The sequence below is a fragment of the Filicampus tigris genome, chromosome 8 (assembly GCF_054856515.1).
Source record: "Filicampus tigris isolate MCC_2025a chromosome 8, RoL_Ftig_1.0, whole genome shotgun sequence".
In the NCBI taxonomy this organism is placed as follows: Eukaryota; Metazoa; Chordata; class Actinopteri; order Syngnathiformes; family Syngnathidae; genus Filicampus; species Filicampus tigris.
This window is the reverse complement of record NC_141224.1, coordinates 14143144-14154601: the sequence shown is the minus strand read 5'-3', so window position 1 is coordinate 14154601 and position 11458 is coordinate 14143144. Positions and strand designations below refer to the sequence as shown.

The 11458-nt window shown below is 42.3% G+C and overlaps 1 protein-coding gene across 1 annotated transcript in view; it reads right to left on the bottom strand.

The window, feature by feature from the left end:
• Positions 1–1165: 1165 nt before the first annotated feature.
• Positions 1166–11458, bottom strand: part of fcgbp (Fc gamma binding protein) — a 17530-nt gene continuing 7237 nt past the window's right edge. Inside the window, exons 10-26 of the mRNA XM_086036951.1 lie at positions 11180–11321; positions 10305–10885; positions 9628–10192; positions 8767–9335; positions 8129–8690; positions 7850–8049; positions 6194–6329; positions 5785–6104; positions 5139–5715; positions 4482–5065; positions 3839–4406; positions 3019–3596; positions 2400–2949; positions 2125–2324; positions 1665–2039; positions 1321–1592; positions 1166–1243 (exon numbers count right to left, since the gene is read on the bottom strand). Coding sequence (XP_085893077.1) covers positions 1204–1243; positions 1321–1592; positions 1665–2039; positions 2125–2324; positions 2400–2949; positions 3019–3596; positions 3839–4406; positions 4482–5065; positions 5139–5715; positions 5785–6104; positions 6194–6329; positions 7850–8049; positions 8129–8690; positions 8767–9335; positions 9628–10192; positions 10305–10885; positions 11180–11321 — 6819 coding nt within the window. The 3' untranslated portion in view covers positions 1166–1203. The remainder of the gene's footprint in view (positions 1244–1320; positions 1593–1664; positions 2040–2124; positions 2325–2399; positions 2950–3018; positions 3597–3838; positions 4407–4481; positions 5066–5138; positions 5716–5784; positions 6105–6193; positions 6330–7849; positions 8050–8128; positions 8691–8766; positions 9336–9627; positions 10193–10304; positions 10886–11179; positions 11322–11458) is intronic.

Genomic DNA, 11458 nt, shown 5'->3' with positions numbered 1-11458 from the left:
TTAAAAGGGAATTATTTTTGAGAGTCACTAGATTGCTTCAAGCCAGTGAGTCACATGCAATTTCTGGGAAAAAAAGATATCAATGATGACTTCACCGTGAAAACACGTTCCTGGGGTCCCACAAAGGCGTTTATAGATTACGCTCCAGTTTCACCCATTCAAAATAAGTTCCTACACAAGAGTGGAAGGTAAATGATATTTCCAATAAAAACAGTGCAATTTAGATCACTAGCCATTATGTGCCACGCTCCTTTGAATTATGCAACGTAAACAATTGTCTTAATACAGATTACCAGGAATAATCTCCAATGGCTTTCTTCAGAATTTTTGTCTAATCAAAGTTAACCATTTTCCCTGAGTAGGATTACTGAAGAGCATGTAAGTATATTCAGTCAGGTATCTTTACCTTTATATATTAGTGTAACATTTGTAGATATCGTAATCTAAAGCAGTTTAAAAATGAGTATGAGCAAAGCAAGACCAAAAAAAAAAAAAAACACTTCACTTAAGATTTTTTCTAAACTGGCATTTATGGCATAAACTTCCCCTATTGAGATAATGATGTAAATATTACTGCAATGCATACTGCCAATGCATGGAGCCTTCAGGGCAATTTCTACTCATATCAGAAGCAAAATGTGTAGAACTTTCAAGTATTGATCTCATATTCTAATGATTAACCTTTAAGTATACCTAGCCTGTTGTGTTTCAGCCAAATCCAAGATCACTTGCAGAGTGCGCAGTAATTTGATGCCGGGCCAAATGCCCAAGTTTGCATAACCAGAGCTGCCAACTTTAACAGACAGTATTTTGTTAGAGACATCATTAAAACGCCAATGTTACAGCCGTAACACTGCTAGATATTTTCAAAAAACCTGGGTCACAATTAAGCAAACATTTTGAAAGCAAGCAAAAAGTTCAAAAAAAAAAAAAATTGTGCTGAATGCCAATTGCAGACGCAGCGTCATTCCGCCAGTAGCCTCCAGTGATGTAGTGCTCAAGCATACGCATTGGAAGCTAGCAGACGAGTCTGATGTTAGCTCAAGTTCAATTTACGTTAGTAATGTTAAAGATTTGAAGACTCCATTTACAATCCTTTAAATTCTAAATATGGCAAAAACAATGCCATTTGGCCCAATCAAACAGAACGACAGTACAATAAAGCTTTTTTTTTTTAAAGCATTTTTAATGTGCGATTCAACATTACAAATTCAGATGAACATCGTCATTTCTGGGAGTCGGGCTGTGGAGAAAAACATGCATTTGTTTAAAAAAAAAAAAAAAAAAACATTGCCTGTACAAAATAAGAGTTCTACATACCAGCCTTGAAAATCTGAGACTACCCATGACTTCGTCAATGTACGCGAGTGGGGATCGTTCGGATTTCCACAGATGCCACATAATTTTCCAGTGTACCAAGGAGCTGCCTTGAGTGTGACCATAGTGATGCCGATCTCCATCTCCAACTCTGACTCCAGTCCAGCATCTTTCTTCAGGACCACTACCACCTCAGACTTGTCCTGGGCCACGCCAGGTGACAGGGACACCCTTAAAGGCAAAGTGTAAGGCAGAGGCACAATGTGTCCATCCACCTGTGGCACGGACAGTGGACTGATTAAGACCAATAAAACGGAGCGAGAAATACTGTTGTGATGTAATGTTACCTTCACAATGCCATCCTGGATAACAACTGAGAATCCCAAAAGGTGGATTTGGAACACTGTAACAAGCCTGGTGCCACTCCCATCACAGCGTCCATAGTAAGAAATTAGGCTGAACCAATTTTGAGTTGTCTCATTGCAAAGGCCCATTAGCTTGTAAGGTGTTTGTGGTGCCAAGCTCAGCTGCTGCCCGTTCAAAGTGGAGAGCTGCAGACTGCCTTTGAGTTGACAGACTTTCCGTCCAACACAGCGCCAGGATCCATTCTTCAGAGAACACAACTGCCCAGGGCTGCAGGCTGCCTTCTCACACAAGGCGCCACCGTGAGGGTGACACCAGCATCTCTCTGTGCAGTTCTCACGGTACAGTTGCTCATCAAGCTTTAATTGGGAAAGGGTGTGCATGATGACAGTTATTATAATGTAACTATTACAAATAGTCTTTGGTACAGATTATACCAATTACCTTAATATATCTGTCATGTAGCATACACCCACACTGGCTGACCGGTACACATTCACCACCGTCAAACACGCTTCCATTCGGGCACTGGCACCCGCTTGAACACCCATTCGCTGTGGATTCAGGACGCAGCAGGGCAGGACACGAGTTGGAATTGGAGTCAACACACTCACTCGGGCTGCTGCGGTCAGGACACTTGAAAGCTGGTGTTACAAATTAACAAATCTAGAGCAGGTTGTATGCTTTTCATTTTAATTGGATCAAAAAGGTTCACTCACAGCAAGGACTGTTTTCTCTCCAGGGACCGAAATTTATTCCTTTGGCTTGGCAGGCTGTCAGGTAGGCTTCCAATGCTAGGCAAACTGCTTCAATATAGGTTGCCCCACCACAAATAGCACTGAGGCACACATCTCTGTATACGTGGCGTACAACACTCGGGCAGTGATTCAACTCAAAAGTTGCCATCAAAAGGGTGTTACAAATCTTTCTGTCCTTTAAAGACCAAGTGCAATGACCACAGTTGTTGAGACAAGCTTCACTGCAATTCTGTCCAGGAGCAACAATAGACCAGCCATGTAAAAAATCTGCAACATTTTTTGCAGGATAACCGCTTCGTACTTTCAGGTCATCAGATTTGTCCCCATTGAAATTCCCACAAATGCCTGAAACTGTGTCATTGGAATCCCTTGGTATGCTCAGCCTGAGATGCTTTGTGGAAGAAAGCTCAAGACTCACCCCAGCCAAAGATGTAATGGTCAACCTACCACCATCTTCATAAGCTTTAAGTTTATCATTACTGTAAGGAACATTGAAGTCTTCTCCATTCACCTGAAATGAAACACCTGTTAATTTCCCACAACTTCATTTAACATCAGGGGCTCAAGCTGCAGAACTTACTTGTATTTTCCAAGGCATTTCTGGATTGATGGTTACCTCCACTGCAGCCAAAATAAATACCACCTTTCTGACAAAAACGGAGTCATTTATGCTCTTCTCAAAGCTAAGCAGCAGGCTGTGACCATGTATATCTTTAGGAGAGCGTTCAGACACTAAATAGGTGCAAGCGCCATAGTGAGGCATAACCAAATTATCAAAAGTGACGTAGCCAAACCCAGCAAAAATTTCACATGCTCCATACTGATGAGGTCTTGGGTCAAAAATGCCTTCACTTGACAAAAAACGTTCTGTGGGCCTACAGGGTGATGCTCTGCAAGACACTTTCCCCCGATGACAGTAACAAATGTGACAGTTTTTTGTGTCTGAAAAGTAACCAGCAGGATGGTACTGTCCCTCATACACGCAACCGCAGTCTGCCACCCGTACACAATGACCATTACTGAGGACATATCCAGGGTCACACTGGCAACCCTCCTCACAACCGCCACTGCAGTTTGTTGCAGAGGAAAGTCCATTACAAACAACAGGACATCGAGGGCCACACAGTTCATAGTGACTATTCTTGGGACACATCATTCCTATGGAGAAGGGTTGAGGAAACATACCATAGCGGGTTAGGACAAGTAAATACATTGAACGCGTTTGTAACTGGGAAAATTAAAAAGCTTTGGGCTTAGTTATGCTCCCAAAACCTACCAAGTTAGCAATAAATAATACAAGTCCTAAACCCTGACAATCACATCGCTATAATAACTACAGTATCCATCAACCAAGTGATTTTGCATTAACAGTATTGAAAGAGCCAAATCAATTTACTCACCACAGAAGGTGTCACTCCTCCAGTGCCTGATAGGCAACTGAGCTGCTTGGCAGGCAGCTGCATAGGATGCGATGGAATTGCAAAGTGCCAAATAATGTCCTCCATAAAAACAGGTGTCTGCTAAACAGTTATGGAAGTACAACTTTGGACTCAAAGCAGAAGCACACTCTGCAAAAGGACCAAATTCATCCCTGAGTACCCCACAAAAATAATTTCCTTCAAAATGTTTCCGAGCATCCGCAGGGCAGTTCTTTGGTCTGGAAGCGCAACGGGACCTACAGGCCATCGCTCCTCCCAACCTCCAGCTGTGAACAAACTCTAGTGTATTTTGAGCTTCCTCTTCATCTGGCATAATTTGGTCATCATAAGGGTCGGAGTTGGCATTCCCACACAGACCACGAACAGATGATCGATAACTGCTCGGGAGAACAACCATCAGCGTGCCAGTTTTATAGACAATCACCTGCAATCCCATATCAACATGGATAACTAGAGATGAAGGTGTTGGATAGGCACTGAAATGGCCTGTATGGTGCGAGTATGGCAAAAGCTTGTGCTGACCATCTACCTGAGGATAGAATTGAAAGAAATTGTAATTTCATGGGTAATATTTAAAATGGTAAAAGAGGAAAAAGGCACTCACAAGCACTTTGTCAGGGTCATGTTTGCCAACCACCACTTTCAAATTGTAGATTGATAGTGTTAAAGTTAGGCTATGAGACAATCTTTTGTGGCAACTTGCATCAGAGATGGTGATGTTGAATGGTTCAAATCCATTTAAATTGGAGTTTGTTTGAACTAAAACATATGCACAGTTGTCCCTAAAGTCATAATGATGTCCATCAAAGGATGTGAAGTGCAGTCCAGTGACAATACTACAGTTCAGAGGTTTGTCAGCTTGACACATCCTTTTGTTAGGAAGTTGCTTGCAGGACATTCCTTTAGGGCACTGCGATGAGTCGCACTTTGTTTCTCCGGGTTTACAGATGCAAAGTTGTCCACAGTCGTCTGGGATCCAGAAAGTAGAGTTCAGGTGGTGGTATTTTCCTCTGGGGTCGGTGCAACCGCACTGCTTCAGTGGCACGCAACCTTCTGGACTGCTGATGAAACCCGAGTTGCAGAAGCAGCCTTGGACACAAGCCTGATGACAGATTCTCTCTCCAAATTCACAGGTTGGGGGACAGGCTGAACCACAAGTCTTAAAGTGGCTGTTTGGTGGACAGCGAGCTGAAAAATTGGTACAGCATTTAATTCATAGTCAAACATTTCACAATATAGGAATCTTTATAAGAACACTTACCAATAGTCAGTTCGGGGGGCAAGTAATCGCTTAGCTCTTCACAGATTCCAGAATACGATTTGGCAGCCTGTTTAAGAGACTCCTCAGACCTTCCTTGCATGAGGTCAGCTATGCAACTTTGGTAAAAGGAGTCTGGGTTGACATGAACGTGACAACGGGCAAATGGACCAGTTGAATCAATGAGATCATCACAGTGACTTTTCTGAATGACTTTGACTCCATTTGGCACATCTTCCAGCAATGTAGCGTTATCCAATTTGTTCTTTTCACAACCAGTACAACAGTCATGATCATCATAAATGCGATAGGCTTGTGCCAACTCCACGCTTGTTTTAGCAAGAGGGACTCCATGGAAATGTATGGCAAAGTCATCTTGAGGGTCACCATTAAAATTGCCACACAGCCCATAAACAATATCCTTGTAGTTGGGGTCCAGTCTTATAAGAATAGTGGTATTCCAGTCAAAGAGTACATGCAGCCCAAAGTCAGTCTTCAGTCGAGTTTTCCCTTCTTTGCTTGAAACCTCAATCTTACCCCGAAGCAGAGTAACAGGAATATAATTTACTTGACCGTTAACCTGAAATTAAAAAAAAAATGATCACAAAAAACAGGAGTCACTTGTTTAACTTTAAGAAACATAACTTACGTATACACTGTCCTTGTCAGCAAACTTAATGACAAACCCATATGCTTGTACAGTCACCAGCTGCATTGAGGACACTTCTTTGCAGTCACTCTTCTTAGACACCACGAAAGGTGTTGCTCCACCTGCTGCACCTTTGCTGCCTGAAAGCAGATAGGTGCAGGTACCCTTGAAGTCATAGTTGAACCCATCAAAGGTCTGGTAGTGGAGGCTTCCCCAGGTCCAACAAAGACCCGGACGGCTTTCACAAACTGCTTCACCGTTGCTCAGGTGGCAACGCTCGGATTTGTCGCACTTCACCTCACATGGATCTTGGTCTTGCTCTGATCAAATGACGGGTATAAACACTGAAGATAAATGTACCAAGCAAACTGCTGTGATAATATGCTTTCCAGTCAAGGAAATAACTCACCATCTTTGTGGCAACCAGCAATTCCATCCAAAACCATACAACTGTGCAGTGGTGGACACGTGTGATCCTCACAGACAAGTGGAGGCCCACAAGTGCAGTTCACAGTACAGTTTTGTAGAAGTTTGCTTTCAGAGGCCTGGAATTACAAATTGACAAGTGTTGGATATGACATGCTTCCAAAGATAAATACTGAAATTAGGGCTGCATAATATTGGGGGAAACCATGAAATGGGTGTTGAATTTTGCAATATTTTCCATGTACCTAAAGAATCAACTCGTCTGCTCAAACATACTATACATTTTTCATGCAGCAAAATAAGCAGGCCCATCTTATTCTCAGCTAACTAATAACTTACAAATGTATGTTTTAAAGTTTATTTAGTCGTTAATATTAGTAATGCCGCTAGATACTGCTCACCTATTGATGGCGATGCACATTTTAAGGTTGCATCTGAGGAGTCAAAAAAGCATACAACTCAATATGAAAATTGCACTTCTTTGCGATAGACTACTCATTCCCGCAATGATATTTTTTCAATGTATTGTGCAGCCCTAATGGAAATTGATATATTATGTTTAAATCAATTAGAATTAGGGGTGTAACGCTACACTCTGGTGTATTAATACGTTTCGGTATGGCATGTTCGGTTCGGTCCACTTATTAGCGCGAGCTTACGCCTGGACGCCGACTGTTTGCATGCGGGAGACAAGAGTGGCGGCACAAAAGAGCCAGAGCTCGAAGGTGCCCGCGTACACTGCGGTCTCCTGTTTGGGAACATTCTGGCTGTCCTGTTCCCCATCGCCGACGGGAAAAGGTGCGTGGATGAGTCCGAAAGTTGTGTGCCGACATTGCTACATGAATTGGGCGGCCACGTTGCGGCTAGCACGTCTAACATACACTGCATCATCCGACTGAATGTTTCTTAGACGAGGACCCAAGCTTGGTCATTTAGAAGTCTTTTTAGCCCAAAACTTCAAACTTAAATGGTAAGCTTTATCATATTGTAGCGTCTTCCGGGAACACGCCGTCAAACGTAATTTAATCACGTTTTTATAATCCAAGTACAACTGTTCACGCTCTCTCCGCTCGCTTGCCGTATGATGCAGTCATGAACCTCAGAAACATCACAACTCAGCAACACAAATCCGACCACAACATAGATAACAGCATATTGTAACGAATTGGGTTGAACAGTCAAAGATTTCAATGCCTAAAGTGTATACAATTTCATAGACTTTAAAGTTACTGTATTTTTTTCATTAGTTAGCAATAATTGTAACTGTTATTGTATGCATTTTATTTTTATCACAAAAAGTGTATACATGTACTGTAATGACAACTTGTCTTTAACTTGAATACTTAGGTGTGTCAGGCTATTGCTGCTGATTGTTTAAAGATTTTAGTGTCCTAATTTACAAAATTAAGAGATCTTTATTGTTAGTGTATTTTTTATTCTGGTGTAATTTCTTAGAATATCACCCGAATGGTTCGCTTTTATTTTTCTTAAAAAAAAAAAAATTACCATTTCCTTGTCATCTTTACAAAAAAAAAAAAACAAAAAAAAAAAAAAACGTTTTTGTGCCGAAAATATACCGAACCGAAATGTAATTTAGCGTACCGTTACACCCCTAATTAGAATACTGGTGAATCACAACCTTAAGTCTCATCCCTTCATGCATGCAGCCACACTGTTCGGCTGGCACACATGCATGACCATTATAAAGGTGATGAGCATCACACTGGCATCCTTCCTCACAGCGTATGGGACACTGCACAGCAAAGCTGAGCTCAGGACACAGTGCGAAGCAAACGTTGGCACATTGGCTAAAATGGCTGAATTGAGGACATTTCTGAGCTATATAAAGATACAAATGAAATAAGTGTTAGACACTGTTTGTGGTCTTCAAAAAACGTTAACCATCTGTTGAACTTACCACAGCCTGTAATGTTCCTCCATGGGTCAACATTCACACCAGCCACTTTACATGCCGCCTCATACACCTCAAATACCTCACATAAAGCTCGCTTTTGGCCCTCTGCAACACAGAGGTTATTCAGGCACAGGGTGTAATATTTCTCAGGGCATGTTGAATTGTGACATGAGGAGAATGGCCCCTTTGGCTGGGTAAGAAAGCCACAGTACAGGTCAGAGCTATACTCTGGCAAAGGGGATCGACAAAGTCGGCAGGTACTGTCACATGTTTCGCTGCAGGAGGCTTCTGAGCCCAACAACTTCCATGACTGCCCAAAGATGTCTGGATCAGAGACAGCAGTGCCATTAGGTAGGTGCATGTCATCTGAGGGATCATCATTGTAGTTTCCACAAAGGCCACATGTTGTCTGGTGATAAGACTTTGATATCTTGACCTCTACATAGTTGCCAAGGTCAGACATAATCTCGACCAAATGTCCGGCCTTGATAGTCCTCCATTCATTTTTCTGATGCACAGTTACATTGTTCCCCGAGAATGGGAGGTTCTCGTAAATTTCATTAACCTAAAACCACAAACAACAAATCAGAGTTGCAGATAGTCTAACAAATGCTGTCATTCTCTTTCATGACATTACTCACTTGGATTTTTTCAGGATAAGCAGTTGACATCTTAAAAGTCATATTATAGACTTGTAGATAAATCTGTTTGCCTTCACTGTAGTTAGAGATTGCGATAAAAAGTGTCTCCATACTTGGGTCCTTACACATCTGGACCAGTGTGTAGTTGCATGAACCATGAAATTCAAATAAGTGTCCATCAAACGTTCTTAACTGGGATCCATTAATGTTGCAGTCGGCCATTTCAACTTTGGGGTGGCAACCTTCAATGCCCCCGATAAGGGTACACTCTTCATCCTGACTACATGACACATTAACACATGTCAAATTTCCACCAGGATGACACAAACACCTTTGTTCACATGTAGATTTCTCCTGTCCTGGTAAGATGTATTCTGCATTTCTGTGCCAACAGCCACAGTTGGCTGGTTGGACACAGTTCCTTCCACTGTGGACTAAACCAGCGCCACAGAGACAGTTCTCACCAATATTTGTAGGGACCCGACTTGTCAAATTAAGCCAGCCACCAGGACAAATATCAACCGGGGAGTTACTGGTGTTGTAGCTGGTATTGGAGGGACATTCATAGTCTGCAGAGATACAGTGGAGACAAAAGTCAAGACAAGGTCATGGTGTGAGTGACTAATGAAGCATTAGTACCATCTAGTGAATGGGTAAGAGGTTGTGGCTTACCCAATCAACTTTCACTGCAGTTTAAACATTAGCTTTTGATTTATGTGGAAAACAGACCATTAGATTTAATGGATTCTGCTCATGAATTTGACAAACATTGCACCTTAATTTTCATGCAGGGATAATTTGACTATTAACACCAAAATTACATTTGGTTGCAACACAAGTGCTGAGAAATGTAATACTCACAGCAAAATTCAGAGCTCCTCCAGGCATCAACTAAAGCCTTATGATTAAGGCAGACATCAGCATACTCTGCCAGGGAACGGCACACTGCAGGCTGCACATCTCCATAAAGACACAGGTCACTGATGCAGCTCTTGTAAAAGCTGGAGGGGTCCACTTTGCTATGACAGTGTCTGAATGGTCCATTAACTTCCAGAATCTTCCCGCAAGCCGCTGGGTCAGAGAAGCGTTCCAAAGCCTCAGATGAACAATTTGGACAACTTCCACCTAGACAGCCTTCCACACACCCGTGGTTTTGTCCGCGTCTCCAAGCTTTTCCAAATTGTTCTGGAGTTAGATGCTCCTGTGTGCCATTCATGGTGAGGTCATCAGCAGGATCAGAATTGAAGTTACCACATAAGCCGCAAGTGGCATTAGCATATTTACTAGAGAGACTAATGACTATGATCCCTTCTTTGCTCAGACTTAAAAAGAAAAATGTCGAATGGACATAAGTGTGCAGCCCCAATGAAAACACCAATGTTGTTCCATTGGCATAAAATGGCATGTTCCTCTTGGTGCCATCAACCTGGAAGGGGAGATGCAAAAATGTGTTTTAAAAAGCCATTGCCACAGTATTGTACAACGCAAAAATTGATTTAATAAATGTAAGCAGCACGAAAGGCATAGTTAAGACTCACTTCTATGCTTTCTGAATTGTTGCCATCCAGTATCACTTGTTGGTCATTTATGCTGACAAAGACCAGTTGTGCTGACTGATTATATGCATCTGCCTGCACATCAACTTTGATGACATCAAGACCTGGCCACTGTTCGCAGATGCCCAGTAACTGATACCGGCAGGTGCCGAGCAAATTATACTTGCGCTTGTCGAAGGTGAGTACACGATGACCACTGTAGCGGCACATCTTATAATTACGCTGCACACAGCTTCTAACTCCATTCTGAAGACCGCAATCCTCATCATCACCACAATAAGCATCTTGGCAATGGATCTGATGTGTGTTGGGGTCACATCTACACTGTTGAGTGCACGACTCATCAGCCCAAAAGGTCTCGTTGCTGTGGAAATGGTCTCCATTGTATGTACAGCGACAGTGAGATGGTGTGACACAGGTGTCACCATCAAGAAGAAACCCAGGGTCACACTGGCATCCTTCCACACATCCTACAGTGCAGGATGAATTGAAGCGGGCCTCACAGGTAGCCGGGCAGGCTGTCCCACAGGATTCATAATGGCTATTTACTGGGCAGAAGACAGCTGAGAGAAGAGGGGACAGGGAACGCACATATTTCATATTGGTTAACATCAAGTCTGCAGTATTGTCTTGCCATAAATGTAGATATTCATGCCTATGCCACAAGGTAGATTGGTCATGTTTTGTATACACTGGACAAAGATAATATCAAGGATAAAATAATGTTGGGTGCATACAGTATAAACAAGTGTAGTAGAACACACTTTCAAAGAGAAAAGATTTCAAAGTGCAAAAAAGTGCGGACCTGACCGAACACTTGTGGTGAAGTGTCAAGTATAAGATGAGGGTGGGCTTACTTTTATTCTCTGCACAGTGCCAAGTCTCATTAAATTCACAGTTCTCCCCCTTGGGGCAAGAAGCCGCTTTACAACACAGGGTGGCAGTGGAGCAGCAGTTACACTGCTTAGAACAGTTTACATTCCACAGAATTTCCCCAACCTGTAAAGCAAACAGAACGGTGGAGGCAATGAACAAGCAACTTAACTTATTTTAATATTATGCAAGTTGGACCAAGCCAATTATAAGACATGAAAATTACATGCATGTCCTTGCTTATCCATAACAAGTTTGAATCT